Source organism: Mustela putorius, unplaced genomic scaffold, assembly GCF_011764305.1.
Source record: "Mustela putorius furo isolate JIRA1106 unplaced genomic scaffold, ASM1176430v1.1 tig00000095_pilon_pilon_pilon, whole genome shotgun sequence".
In the NCBI taxonomy this organism is placed as follows: domain Eukaryota; kingdom Metazoa; phylum Chordata; class Mammalia; order Carnivora; family Mustelidae; genus Mustela; species Mustela putorius.
In genome coordinates this window covers 32,020,138-32,034,213 of record NW_025421280.1, presented here as the reverse complement: position 1 = coordinate 32,034,213, position 14,076 = coordinate 32,020,138, and the positions used below count along the sequence as shown (strand labels likewise).

Below are 14,076 nucleotides of genomic sequence, written 5' to 3'. Positions count from 1 at the left end.
TGAGGTTTTCTAACCCCCCCAGCTGCTCCCCCCCCACATCTGCCCCCTCACAACCCCACTCAGACCTAAGCCAGTTGTGTCTGCTTGACTAGAAAGACCAAAAAAGAAAAAAAAAAATCACCTCAACAAAACCCCAAAACCTAGGCTCCAGGAGTCCTGGTTTCTCTGCTCTTGGCTGACTTTTCTGAGGGGCCCTGCCCTGTATCTCTCCCTCCTGTGTTTCCGCCCGGGTGACGAGGCCAGGCGCAGAAATAGCTCTGCCTCAATTAACACCTTCTTCATCGGGGAAAGAAATAATTAGGACATCCCATATTGAGCAAACTTCACAAGCCCAGGAGAGAAGGAGTCAGGAGGAGCAAGAGAAAAGGAGCAAGAAAAAGGACATCTTGAATAAACGTTTCCAACTGAGTTTTCCTTCCCTCTGGGGTGGTCTTGGGCCATGGCTCCACCATGTGGGGTGCGTGGGAAGCCACTCCTGAACAGAATCTTCTTCCCAGAGAGACGGGCCTAAAACTCCTTTCATTTCTCACAGGGGTTCCCCTTTAGCTTCACCATCCACGCTGTCTATCCCCTGAATTCATGGTTCCCTGGTCCCATGATCAGCACTGCCAGCCAGCCCATCTGGACCAAGATGGCCAGTGGTCCCAACACAGACATCCAGGCTTCTGTCCTTATCCGGTTCCATTTGGTTCTTGGGCTTCAGAGAGCGAAGGAGCTTGGAGAGCAGGACACTTAATGGAAAATGTATCTGGAGGGTGCTGGGGCCCCTGAGTGTGTGGATAGTGGGGGACACCACCCTGTGACATTGCTGATTCGGAGCTGAGTCCCAGAAGTGAGCCTCCTGCCTTCCTGGCTTTTCTCTGCCTGTCCCCCAACCTTGCATTTCTTCACCCAACCACTGAGGAGATGCCAATGACACAGAACCCTGCTTGTGCTAGGTTCTGATTGTTGGTGTTCTGCCTCCCAGCTGGGGTGTCTTCAAGGTACAGTCTGGGGGGGGGGGGCGAGAGGGCCGCCTTCTCTATTCCTTTTCTCCAGGCAATGGGGATTGCCCCCCAACAAAGCAATCGGACCCCTTCCTTCATGACCAGGCTGTCCCCTTTCCTCCTGCTTGAGAACACAGCATGGGATGTGGTCCCTGCAAGGTTACGAGGCAGAAGCTGCCGGCACCCTGTCCATATCCTGCTGTTGGCCTGGCCTCCCCACCCTCTCACCTGAAAAGATCTTTCATGCCTGCTCCAGCCCAGCATGCAGGTCAGCCAGCCGGGCCGGGACATCAACGCCCACCCAGGGACAGTCCTTGTCAGTGTCGGACAGAAATTGGTGGATAAGACCCTGACTCCCTTGCCCCTGGCTGGGATGGGTCTGAGGCGTGTGTCCTATGCTACCTCCCCAGGCTGCACAATGGGACCGGACCCCAGCTGCCCACAACGGTAGCCTGCTTGATAACACTACACCCCTTTACTAGATGTCTTCCTTTCCTGTCTCATGTCCCCACTGCCCCTCTGGCACTTCCTGGGATCACTTCCCAAATTAACTACTTACCCCTGGGACAGTTTCTGGGGAACCCCAATGCAAGGCCCTAGAACAACCAAGACCCCAAGGGCTATCTCACCCCCGGCTTTGCCTGGAGCACTTTGCAAGGAAGTTCTCCCAGTTGCCAGGAGAAAGAAGCAAAGCCCTGCATATCCTTTCCAGGAGCTTGTCCCCAAGGGAGGAAGGCTGGGGGAAAGAACCCAAAAAACAAAAACCAACCACATCATGCTGCTTGGACCTACCTGTCCCCTCTTCAAAGCAGGTGGTATGAAATTTTCCCATATAAAATTCTAACCCTATGATTGCAAAAATAAGGATTGCAAAAAATAGGAGGAGGCCGATCTGCAGCAGGGGGATCATTGCCTTCATGATCGACTTCAGGACGACTTGTAAACCTGAGAAGACACAGAGAGAGCCCCACGGCTCTGTGAGCAAGCACCCCAAACTCTAGGAACCCAGAGCACACGTGAGGCTGGGGGTGGGGCGATGTCGAGGGAACCACACAGGCTGGTTGTCATAAAATGGGAACAAGCCCTCCTAATATTTTAAGGCACTTCTTCTTTTAAAATATTTTTAAAGCATCTGACATACGCTGTCATTTGTTGACCTTTTAGCTAAGGAAGGGGTGGAAATTGATTGCTTTCTGAGCCATATTCCTGGGTGTTGGGGAAGCTTTTACCCAGAGCGGGGTGCTTTTTCCTAATTTTTCCCACCAAGAGGGGGCGTCTTTTCCTAAGTCATGCAGAGGCACCGGCGAAGCCAGCCACACCTCTGTGCGGGGTACAGCAGTCAATGTCCCAATTCCAGTCCTGAGAAACCAGACATGGTTTCATTGGCTTCTAGCACAACCCCATGAAGTGGGCACCCGTATAAAATTACCCCATTCTGCAGAGGTGGGAAGCAAGTCCGAGAGAGGTGATTCGACCAAAGGCGTCAGAAATAACAGAGCCGGGACTAAAACCCAGGTCTGAGGGATGTCAAATCTGTGTGGTTGTAGCCACTGTGTTATTAGGAAAGTTTACGGTTAAAATCAGGGTTCAGACAAAAAGCCCAAGGCCTTGCTTCCTGATTAGAAGAACTTTGCATGGCTCAGGATTAGCACCTCTCAGCAGGTGGAAGCCCTAGGGCTCTGGACACTGCATGCCTGCATGCGGGTGAGTGCCGGGGGTTGGGGTGGAGTGGGGGGGGTGGGGGGGGTGGGGGGGTGGTTCCAGCTGGCTGCTAATGGCTCCCTGCTGCCCCTCCTCTTTATACAAATGCCCTTGGTTTTCAAGAGCTGCCTTACCTGAGCAGCTCTTGTCTTCCCACCGTCCCCCACCCCCTGCCCCCAATAAGTGACCAGAGAAGCATAAAAGGCCAGCCGTCCCTCTGCCTCGGGCTGGAGGATAAGTTTGGTGCTCCTCACACTCCTGAGCTTCCCGCAGGATCAGGCCGAGACTGTGTCCTTGCTCGTAAGCTTTCCTCCTGCCTTCATTCATTCTCTCCTGACACCCGTCCCCAGATAAAGCAGGGCTATCTGAGCACCTAGCTCAGTCTGCATGGAGGGGACCGACCTAGTCGTCTGCTTACTAGCAATGTGACCTTCAGCAAGTCAGGTCACCATTTTGAATCTTGGTTTCTTCATCTGTAAATGCGGACTGGAATAGCACCTCCTTCTCAGGATTAAATGAGAGAGCACATATCTGGCAAAGTACCATCACGGGTGCTGAAATTCTTGTTAGTATTAGTTTGGAGATGACCCCTTAATGCAATGCAGGCAGCTCCTGGAGTCCTACGGACAGCTAAGCACAGTGCCTTCTTTCTACGAAAAGACCCTGCTGGTGGTGGTCGTCTGGGAGATCTTACGTTTAAATCCAGATGGCAATGAACTTGACAAATGAAGCTAATGAGTAAAATGGAACTGATAATAGAACCTACCTCACAGGCTTGTCGTGAGGACAAACGAATTTTTAAAATGGCAAATACTCAGAACAGTGCCTGGCACATAGTAAGTGCTTTCTTTTCTCTTCTTTTTCTTTCTTTCTTTTTTTTTTTTTTAGTAAGTGCTTTCAAATTAGTAGTAGTAGTACTAACTGAGGCAGCGAGACAGAAAAAGGTCAGCCCTGTTTTGTTTGGTTTTTGGTAGCCAAATCTACGTCTGACCCTGAAAATGGCAGCTGTGCCCAACGGGTGGGGCAAGAGCACCCTTGGAGGAAGAGAAAGCAAGAAGATAGGACGAGTATGGGCTCTGGAGCTCATTACTGTCAGGCTGTCAGAGCTCAGGTGCAGAATTTAACCTGTCTGAGACTCGGCCTTTTCATCTGTAAAATGGGTTCATTGGGCCACTGAGAAGACAAACAAGACAATGCATGTAACATTCTCTCTACAGTGTCCAGTATGCAGCAGGTGCTCAACAGATGGTCATAGTCACTGCCACCAGTGTTAGTGGCCAGGCTTGGGGTCACACTTGCTAACTCCTAATCCTGCCATTTTCAGTCACATGACTGTGCTCAAATTATTCAGCTGCTCTGAGCCTCAGTTTTCACATCTGTAAAATGGAGATATCAGCACTCCCTCCCAACTTCAAGAGCCTTGAGTACTGACTGAGATGTATCAGCATGGTTCCTGATAGACAGCAGGTGCTCAATAAACTGGTGCTGTGGTTATAGGTGAGGCTCCTGGCTTGCTTTCGAAAGCTCACGGAGACCTACTGCCAGGTCCCTGGGGGTCCCTTGGGAGCATCCCCCCCAAAAGAAGGCGGCCCTGGTACAAGCTGGGAAGCACTCAGGGGCCGCTTCTGAGATGCTCTGCAGAGGGGAAATTGAGGACTCCTAGGACCCCTGATCAGACCCCTTCCAGGGTTGGAAACTCACGCACTTGGGATTCCAGACACCAGCTTGAGCGGCCTCAACACTCGAACTGCCCTCAGCGTCCGTAGGTCAAACTCCGTCCCAACAGTCGCCAAGATGCTGGAAGAAAGAAGCCAGAGCGGAAAACAGAGGGTGGGTTTCAGGGTCAGACGGGAGTGGGGTTTGACGTCATTTATTGGCTAGGCGACCACAGGCAGGTGACTTTACCTTGCTGGCCTCAGTTTTATCTCCCGTGTTTACCGTACCTGCCTTAGAGGATAAAAGGTGATTTACAACGACCCCAACAAGGTGTATGGTTCATGGTGGTAATAAACACCAGATTGAGAGGAATAGAAGCTTCCTGTTGGCACGTGGTTGGGGTGACATTCAATATATTTCACATGCACAATTGGAATGAATCGTGGGGAGGCCCAGGGGTCCTGGGGAGCATCCAGGGAGCATGGCAGACCCTTCAGGGCTCAGTGCTTTTTACCAACTGGCAGGAAAGCGTTTCAGTATTATAAGCCCAGCCTGCATGGGGTTCAGATCCCGGCTCTGCCATTTCCCACCTGGGTGACCCTGGACAAGCCAGTACACCTCTCTGTGCCTCAGTTTCTCCTTTTATAGAACAGGGATAACAATAGTACTGACGATGCCTCAAAGGGATGTGGGGATGAAATGGACTGATACAGGGGCTGTGGTTGGCATGGTGCCTGGCACACAGGAAGTGTGCTAAGCTACTCGGAAATAAATGAAAAGGGGAAAAAAAAAAACCCACAGAAAACCAAACCAAACAATGAGTGTGGCTCTGCTGGTGTGCAGCTGAGGGAGCGTGAGGAGGCCGGGGTGGCCAGAGCCAAGCCAGCCAGGCTGACAGTGAGGGCAGGGTGGTGACGGGCAGATCATACAGGGCCCAGTGGGCCGTGGTACGGACTCTGGTTCCTTCTCTGAGTGACGTGGGAGCCACGGAGGGTTCTGAGCACTGGAGGGATGGGATGTGACCTGTATTACAAGAAGATCCCCTGCGGGGCAAGGCCAGAGGTTGGAAGCGGGGGTGAGGAATGGGCCACCACACTTCCAAGTGAACCATGTGGGTCTGGGCCAGGCTGCGTTGGACACAGTGGTAGCACTGAGAAGAACTTGATCCCACCCTCAGGGGACTGCACAAGTGGGTGAGGTTCAAACTTGAGTCCCTGTGGCCGCAGGCTGGAGAATAAAGAGGACCTAAATACAGTCAGGAGAGCTGGGGACAGCATCACCATGGAGCCCAAGTACAAGGAGTTAGCACAGCACAAAATCTCAGACCCAGAGTTAAACCCTGGCCCTACGTTTTCACAGTGTGTGGCCTTTGTTCTAACCAGTCTAAGCCTCAGAAACGCAGATAATCCGACCTCCCCCTGGCCCAGGGCAATCTTAACCTGGCACCTAACATGTACTATTTTTCATCCCCCACGCTGGAAGGATGAGAAGGAATTAAGAGGGAATGGGACAGGGTTGGGTGGGGAGGCTTCTGTGGCCAAGAATGCCCCACAAAGACAAGCTTTGTTCAGGGTATTGGTGGGGAAAAATGGGTGGGCTGGTGTTGGAGGCTGTGAACTGGGGGCTGAGGAGGTGGGTCTTGTCCTGTGGACAGTGGGAGTCATGTAAGGTTTCGGAGCAGGGGAGGGATGTGATTAGGGTTGGCGTGGTGAAGACAAGGCTGACAGCTGACAGGACAGATGGGCAGTGATGGAGGCAGAGCGAGGAGGGAGCGGTGAGAGCAGGCCAGCGTAATGAGGGCTGGAACTAGGACAAAGGCAGTGGGAGTACAAAGGAGGCCCCAATTTAAATATAGCTGCCATTGATTGCTGGGCATCGGGGAGCTTGCCTGGGCTCATCAAATCCTCCCTACATCCCAGCAGTCTGCAGGATGAGTCCCATTTTCCAGAGGAAACTAGAGCCTGGAGAAGTTACTAATGCATGGAGGTCCGTACCACTGAGCAAGAACTCAAAGCCAGGACCCCAGGACTCCCGAACACCCGTTTTCTACCTCACATGGCTTTGAATGGGGTGGAGGCCATGGTGGGAAAGGGAGAAAGGAAGACTGGCTTCCTGGTTCTGAATTGGCCACTAAGCAACAGCTATTCATTTATTCAATGCGGGTTTATTGAGCACCTACTATAGGGTGCCTGAGGACACTTCCATGCACAAAGAGACAATGGGAAAACATGACATGTTAGATCATGGCAAGTGCTATGGAGAACAATATGGCAGCCGCCAGGGTTTCCCATGGAAAGATTGAGTGGGGTGGGAGCTAGAAGAATCAGAGAGGCCTGTAGCGTTTTGGCCTGAGCTACCTGAAGGATGAAGTCTCTGTAAATTTTAATAGGAAAGGGGTAGGTTTGGAGGAAGATCAAGACTGGGCTGTTGACATGATGAGTTTGAGATGCCGGTTTTCTGTCACTTCCTTGTTCAAACCTTCCATTGGCTTCCATCAGGCTTAGAATATAATCCAAACTCTACCATGACCACATGACCTTGCATGACTTGACTCCCACTGACTGCCTGTCCCACCACATCCTGGCCACTCTGATCTTCTGTTCCTCCAACAGAAGGAAGAGCTCCTTCCTGCCATGGGAATGTTATAGCCATTTCCTCTACTGCAAATGCCTGTCCCCTCAACTCTCTCCCTCTCTGCCTTGCTGGCCCTCTTCAAACCCTTCAGAGCTCACATTTTGCCTTCTCAGAGAGGATCTCCCTGGCTCCTCTTGCTAAGGAGATCCTTCCCTCTGAAGGATTATATAGCTTATTAAGTTGCATTTATTCTTCACCCCTTCTTTTACAATGTGAGCACCATGAAGACAAAGTTGTTTGTTTATAGTGCCTGTAGCCCTGTTTATGGCCTAGCAGGGACTCAGTAAAAATCTGGTAAGTGAGAAAAGAGTGGTGGAAAACAGGGTTATGGTAGACCAGATATCCTAGGGGTAGATAGGGCAAGTGAAAAAAGCCAAGGCCCCCCAGTGGAATGTTGGGCAAGAGCGACATTTTAAGAGAAGGTGTTGAGATGCTGGCGAGGATCCGGAGAAAGGGGAACCCTCCTACACTGTTGGTGGGAATGCAAGCTGGTGCAGCCACTCTGGAAAACAGCATGGAGGTTCCTCCAAAAGTTGAAAATAGAACTGCCCTATGACCCAGCAATTGCACTACTGGGTATTTACCCTAAAGATACAAACGTAGTGATCCGAAGGGGGACGTGCACCAGAATGTTTAAAGCAGCAATGTCCACAATAGCCAAACTATGGAAAGAACCTAGATGTCCATCAACAGATGAATGGATCAAGAAGATGTGGTATATATACACAATGGAATGCTATAAAGTCATCAAAATAAATAAAATCTTGCCATTTGCAATGATGTGGATGAAACTAGAGGGTATCATGCTTAGTGAAATAAGTCAATCGGAGAAAGACAACTATCATATGATCTCCCTGATATGAGGAAGTAGAGATGCAACATAGAGGGTTTGGGGGTAGGAAAAGAATAAATGGAACAAGATGGGATCAGGAAGGAGATAAACCATAAGTGACTCTAAATCTCACAAAACAAACTGAGGGTTGCTGGGGGGAGGGGGCCGGGAGAGGGGGGGTGGAGTTATGGACATTGGGGAGGGTATGTGGTATGGTGAGTGTTGTGAAGTGTGTAAACCTGGTGATTCCCAGACCTGTACCCCTGGGGATAAAAATACATTATATGTTTATAAAAAAATTAAAAATTAAAAATTAAAAAAAAAAAGAGAGAGAAGGTGTTGAGGAAGGAGCTTGGTGAAAAAGAGGAAGTCATGGAGGTTGCAGGAGATCTGGCAGAGGAGGTTATCCCCAGGGGTCAAGTTCAAAAGTGTTTTGAGAAAGGCAAAGCCGATGGTCTCTAGGGCAGCCTGTGGATGAGTCAGGTGCAAAGGATGAGCAGCATCAGGTGGCTGATGGCTGGAGAGAACAAGAGAAGATGAACCAGAGGGGCGCCTGGGTGGCTCAGTGGGTTAAGCCTCTGCCTTTGGCTTGGGTCATGATCTCAAGGTCCTGGGATTGAGTCCTGCATTAGGCTCTCTGCTCAGTGGGGAGCTTGCTTCCCCCCACCCCCACCCTTTGCCTGCCTCTCTGCCTACGTGTGCTCTCTGTCAAATAAATAAATAAAATCTTTGGAAAAAAAAAATAAGAAAGAGAAGATGAACCAGAAAGAAGAGCCTGGGTATGAGAAAGGAGATTTTAAAGGTGGGAGACGCTAAATATGTTGACATGTCCAGAGAGAGAAGTCGATAATGTATCCCTTGGCCTTTAGAGCTGCCTGATATGGTAACCACTAGCCACACACAGCTATTTAAATATACCCTTAATTTAATTTAAGTTAAATCAGACGTTTAGTTCCTCAGTCACATTAGTTGCACTTACATGTAGCTGTTTAAATATATAATTAAATTAAATTAATTTAGACATTCAGTCCCTGGGTTGCATTAGATGTATTTCAAGTACTCCCTAACCACATGTGGACAGTTGATTTCCATCACCGTAGAAAGTTCCACTGGATGGCACTGCTCTTGCATGCCCCCCACCTGCCACCACCAGGGCAGGAATTTTCATCTGTATTGTTCACAGCTGTATCCTTGGTACCTAACACTGTGCCTGGCATATAGATAGGTGCTCAATAAATGCTTGTTGAATAGATAAGAAGGAAGTTAAAAGTTAAGAAAGCCTAGTAATAACTAATATACTCTAAAAGAGATGGAAGGCTGGGTAGATGACAGGACTTCTGTTAAACTAGGAAAAGAATCATGGAAGATACTGATGGTTGTTTATTCAATAGTCAATCCTATCCCCTCCCTTGTCAGTGGAGTCTGCCTTCCATCAAAGAGTCAGAAAATGCCCAATAGTCTCTTTTCTTCCGGATTCCCTTCGATGGGAGCATGGGTCACATGATTGGGTCATATGCCTAACAGGATCTGAGTGAAAGCCTGCTGGAGGCTTCTGGGGATGAGTCTCCCTCCCCCGAGAGGAGTAACATGGCAGGAGAAAACCCCTGCTCTTCTCTGGCCCAACATTTTCTGTAGACATCTTGAAGCAAGATGGCCATCTTGGGACCATGAGTGGTAATGATTACCAGGAGAGTCCTTACAATGGAGATGACAAGAGTGGAAAGACGGGAAGTGATGTCCTTGGGGACATCACTAAGCTGTGGAGCCAATCCTGCAACCAACCGCTGGGCCTCCAGACTTCTTACAATGTGGATAACAAACATCTTTTCTAGTGGATAAGAACTAGGAAGCTTAGGTTCAAATCCCCATCCCTCCAATCACTAGCTGTGTGACCTTGGGCAAGTCACTCAATTTTTCCGTTCCTCAGTTTCCTGAGGAGTACAATGGGGACTGTACTTATCCCAACAGGTGTGGGGGTTTATGCAAGATGCTTGGAACTGTGCTTGGAATTTAATAAGTCTTCTATAAATATTTGCTTTTTTCTTCACCATCATCATTTGTATTCTTGCGTTATACAGTTATACCAGACCCCACTGATAAAGGCAAGTCGTTGAGTTTTCTTCCTTTGTCAGGTTGTATGCTCGCTGCTTTACATACTCAGACCCATGCCTCAGAATCTTTACCAGGTGAGTGTTCTACTCTCATTTCATTGACAGGGAAACTAAGACCCAGGGTGAGCTACTTGTCAAATAGCTAACATGTGGTGCCTAGCTCCTGAGTCTTGCTGTGCCACCTCTAGTTCCCCTGGTTAACCCTACCTTCCCCTCTGTCAGAACTTTAGCTAAGTTCATGCCTCCACCCGAGTGCAGAAAGGAGCTAGGTTTTTCTCTGCTGCCTGAAAGTCACGATGTCAATAAATATTTGTGGAGGAGCAACTACTATGTGCCAGGTAGGTGAGGAGGGAAATATGTGCAAAGGCCCTGGGGCTGGAGAGACCTCATGGTAAAGGGTGAGGTTACTGGCTGAGAGAGAGTGGTAGAGGACAGGAGAGGGACAAGGAGGTGTCAGGACAGTCAGAAAGCAGAGGAGAGAATGGGGGCTGCTCTGGACCCCTGACCTCAGGTTAGAAGCACCTGCCAAGATTGACAGGGTCAGATCTTCGTGAGATGGGTACTTAGAAGCATAACTTCTTCTCATGCCTTCTATATTCTTGCCATTCATAGATTGTGCAAATCCTCTTCAAGTTTATTTTTACATCACTTGGCTTTTACCTCCTCTTGGGAAAAGTATTTCTAAAATTCCTTTTTAAAAAATCTTCAAACTGGGAGAGTCAAGTTAATCGCTTTCCTCAGTTCATGGCATCTTTCCACCTTTGGTCTGTGCAATGCCCCCTCTCTGCTCATTCATTCCTTCATTCATTCCTTCCCTCTTATCCCCAAGCCCTACTTTCATTTGTCTCTCCTGAGAGACAACCAATATAATGTTTAATTTGGTCTTATTGGAGTGCATTCTTGCAAAACATGTGCTTTATTTTGAGTGCTTATATTTTTAACTTACATTGACGGCACGAAGTTAAAGCATATTCTGTTGTTTCCTGTTTTCACCCAGAACCATGTTTTTAAGCCCTATCCTGGGTGGTCTATTGGATGTGCCATCTGGAGCTTTCACTGGGCTCGGGGCTCTCCATAGGTGTATCTACCACATCCCTGTTCTCCAGGGATGGACACCAGCTGGCCTCCGGCATCCCGTCCACAGATGCTGGTGTAGTGAACATTCTCACACCACTCCTTACAGACCCAGTGAAAATCTCCCTAGGGTGGATGTCTTGGGGATAACTGTGGTGAGTCTGACTTAACCCAACTTAGCATGCTGATGACCTTCCACATGGAGCAGCCCCCCAGCCATACCTCCAGCCGTGGGGCAGGAGCCTCCTCTGTTCACACATTCTGCGGACCCTTGGTTCATCCACCATGTTGATTTTTCCCACCACGAGAGGCATACAGAAATACTCGCAGTTTTAATTTTCATCATTCTGATTACAAATGATTTTGAGTACCACGTCATATACTGATTAGCTTTTCAGACTTCTCTTCTCTAATCTCCCTGATCACAGTTTTTGCCTGTTTTCCTATTGGGATTGTGTGTTATTCTTGTTGACTTGCAGACATTGCCTAGTACGGTCTTAATCAGCGCTGCCCAATATGGCAGCCACGGGCCACATGGGGCTCTGGACACTGGCAATGTGGCTGGTGGGAGTGAGAAGCTAAATTTTGTTTTATTTTTTCTTTCAAGATTTTATTTATTTATTTGTCACAGAGAGAGACACAGTGAGAAAGGGAACACAAGCAGGGAGAGTGGGGGAGGAAAAAGCAGGCTTCCTTGATGAGCAGGAAGCCCAATGCGGGGCTCGATCCCAGGACCCTGGGATCATGACCTGGGCGGAGGGGCAGCTGCTTAACGACTGAGGCACCCAGGTACCCTAGGAACTGAATTTTAGGTTGTGTTTACTTTTAATTCATTACACTGAAAACAGCTGCATGTGGCTAAGGGGTAATGTAATAGATAGCAGTGAGTTATTAATCTCTGGTCAGTTAATTTTCTACCATCCTGGGCACTATATACAAATTTTACTTAAGTTCTTTCTAGGCACCAGAGGCTATTCTATAGAATTTATAAATGTTTACTTGCTTTAAACTCCTAACAACCCCATAGGCAGATATTATTCTTTCCATTTTGTTGATGAGGAAACAGAGGTACAGAGAGGTTGAGTAACTTGCCTGTGGATTCACAGGAAACAGGAAAGCAAGATTGGGATGTGGGCAGTTTGGGTCCTGAACTGTCCCCATAATGAACAGAACATTAGTTTTCATCTAATCCATTATCATTAGTATTATTTTTGTCTTAGAGTTTGTGCTTTCAAAGTTCTGTTTAAGAAGTCCTTCCCCTACCCCAGGCCACACAAATATTCTCCCGTGTTTCCTCCTGTAAAGGGAAAGCTCTGACCACTGACACAAGGTCCTCTCGAGCATCTTAACCTCCACACGGAGCTTTTCTTCCACTTATTTGTCTTTTAAAGTAGAGGATTACACAAAAGGACACGTTTCTATTTTGGGTGATTCCTGAAGCTCTCTTAATGTGCAGTGTTTTCTTAAATAAAAAGCAGGAACAGATGTAAAAATCCCAGAAGGAGAGAGTTAAGTGATTCCAGAAAAGATGGGCCCTCCAGAGAAGTGGGGCTGCTGAGGGAGGAGAAAGGGATGGCGGCTGAGCCAAGACAAGTGGGTTCGGAGAAGCGGCAGGTCTCGCTGGCCTGCTGAAGGGCACTGTCGCGGTCGCTCGCTGATCGTGAGGCTGAAGGAGGCGGTAGAAGGGAGACCTGTCCCTGAGACACGGTAGCCAGAGCAGGGAAGAGAACTGGAGGACTCTCTGGGGGCCGAGAGGCTTCCACATGGAGGGGATCTGTCCAAGTTTGCAAGCAAAGTGTACCAAGTCAGTGCGGAAGGAGAGCCTGAAGGTCCAAATGAGACATTTGATGGAGTAAAGCTCTCGAGGAAATGGACGAGTACATTTTCAATTTAATTCCCAGACATTTAGCAAGTACCTCCTGAGGGAGAGGCACTCCCAGGTCAAAGTAAAAACAAAAGCTCAATTCTCACCCACAGCTGGTGGGAGTTGAGACCGGTCCCACCACGGCCCAGAATTGTTAGGGCCATTTCCACCAGAGCTAAATGGACGCCTCCTGATGACCCAGAAACCCCAGTCCCGGGAACACCTCCTGCCAAAGACAAGCATGAGAGCGTCGACAGCTCTCTGTAATAGCTGCAAAGCTCAGTGCACCGAAATGCCCATCACCCATGCGGCACATGTGGCCATGACATTGAACGCCGCACAGTTCTGGCAGTAGCACGGGCGGATCCCACACACACAACAGCAAGGGAAGGAAGACGATGAGAGTGTGCCCTGTGACCCCGTGAGTTTATAATTCCAAAACACGTCTTGAGACTAATCCGTGCCCTCCTAGGTCAGGGTGGGGTGACCGGTGACTGGAGAGGAATGAAGGGGTTTCTGGATGTTGGGGGAGATTCTGTTGCTGGATTTGGGTGCTGGTTACATGAGTATGTTCAGTTCTGGAAAGTCACTCAAGCTGTACCTGCCATGTGTGCTTTTCTGCGTGTATGTTCTACTTCATTATAAAGCTGAAAAAGCAGAATGAGGAGGAAGGTAACATTTATGGAGTGCTTGCTGGGGGCCAGGCAGCGGGCATTGTTTTAATCAATCCCATGATGACCCTAAGAAGTGGGGCCTGTCATTCCTTCTGCTTTCCAGATCAGAAAGGTTGAGTCACTGCTCCAAGCCCACAACGCTGGCACATGGCCAAGCTGGGCTTTGGTCCCACCTCCCATACATTTCTAATTACTCTGCAACACTCCCCAGGCTTGGAAAAGTAAAAGGCCATGGATTTCGCTAAGACAGAGGAGAAGAAAAGAAAAGATGATGATCCTGAGGAAATTTAAAGGAAGTGAGTTCATAAAAGTTGGCAAGATCTCAAGAATCGAGGGAAGACTGGAAGCAGATGTGGGGTGAATTTAATAAGGCAGTGACTTAAGATGAAGACATATTGAGGGATATTGAAGATCTGAGTAAGAGCCACCGTGTAGGACAGAAAGGAACCTTCTTCACTGGTTCTCTCGAGGCCATTCTGGCCTCAGTGATCGTTTCCCAACATGGCAACAGCTAATACCTTATACAGTCCTACTTCCCCATAGC

At 48.8% G+C, this 14,076-nt stretch overlaps 1 protein-coding gene across 15 annotated transcripts in view; it reads right to left on the bottom strand.

The window, feature by feature from the left end:
• CACNA1A (calcium voltage-gated channel subunit alpha1 A) overlaps positions 1-14,076 on the bottom strand; it is a 287,509-nt gene that overhangs the window by 114,737 nt on the left and 158,696 nt on the right. For all 15 annotated transcript variants that reach the window (XM_045083255.1, XM_045083256.1, XM_045083300.1 and 12 more), the window contains 2 exons: positions 4,393-4,484; positions 1,779-1,931 (listed from right to left, as the gene is read on the bottom strand). In XM_045083255.1, coding sequence (XP_044939190.1) covers positions 1,779-1,931; positions 4,393-4,484 — 245 coding nt within the window. The remainder of the gene's footprint in view (positions 1-1,778; positions 1,932-4,392; positions 4,485-14,076) is intronic.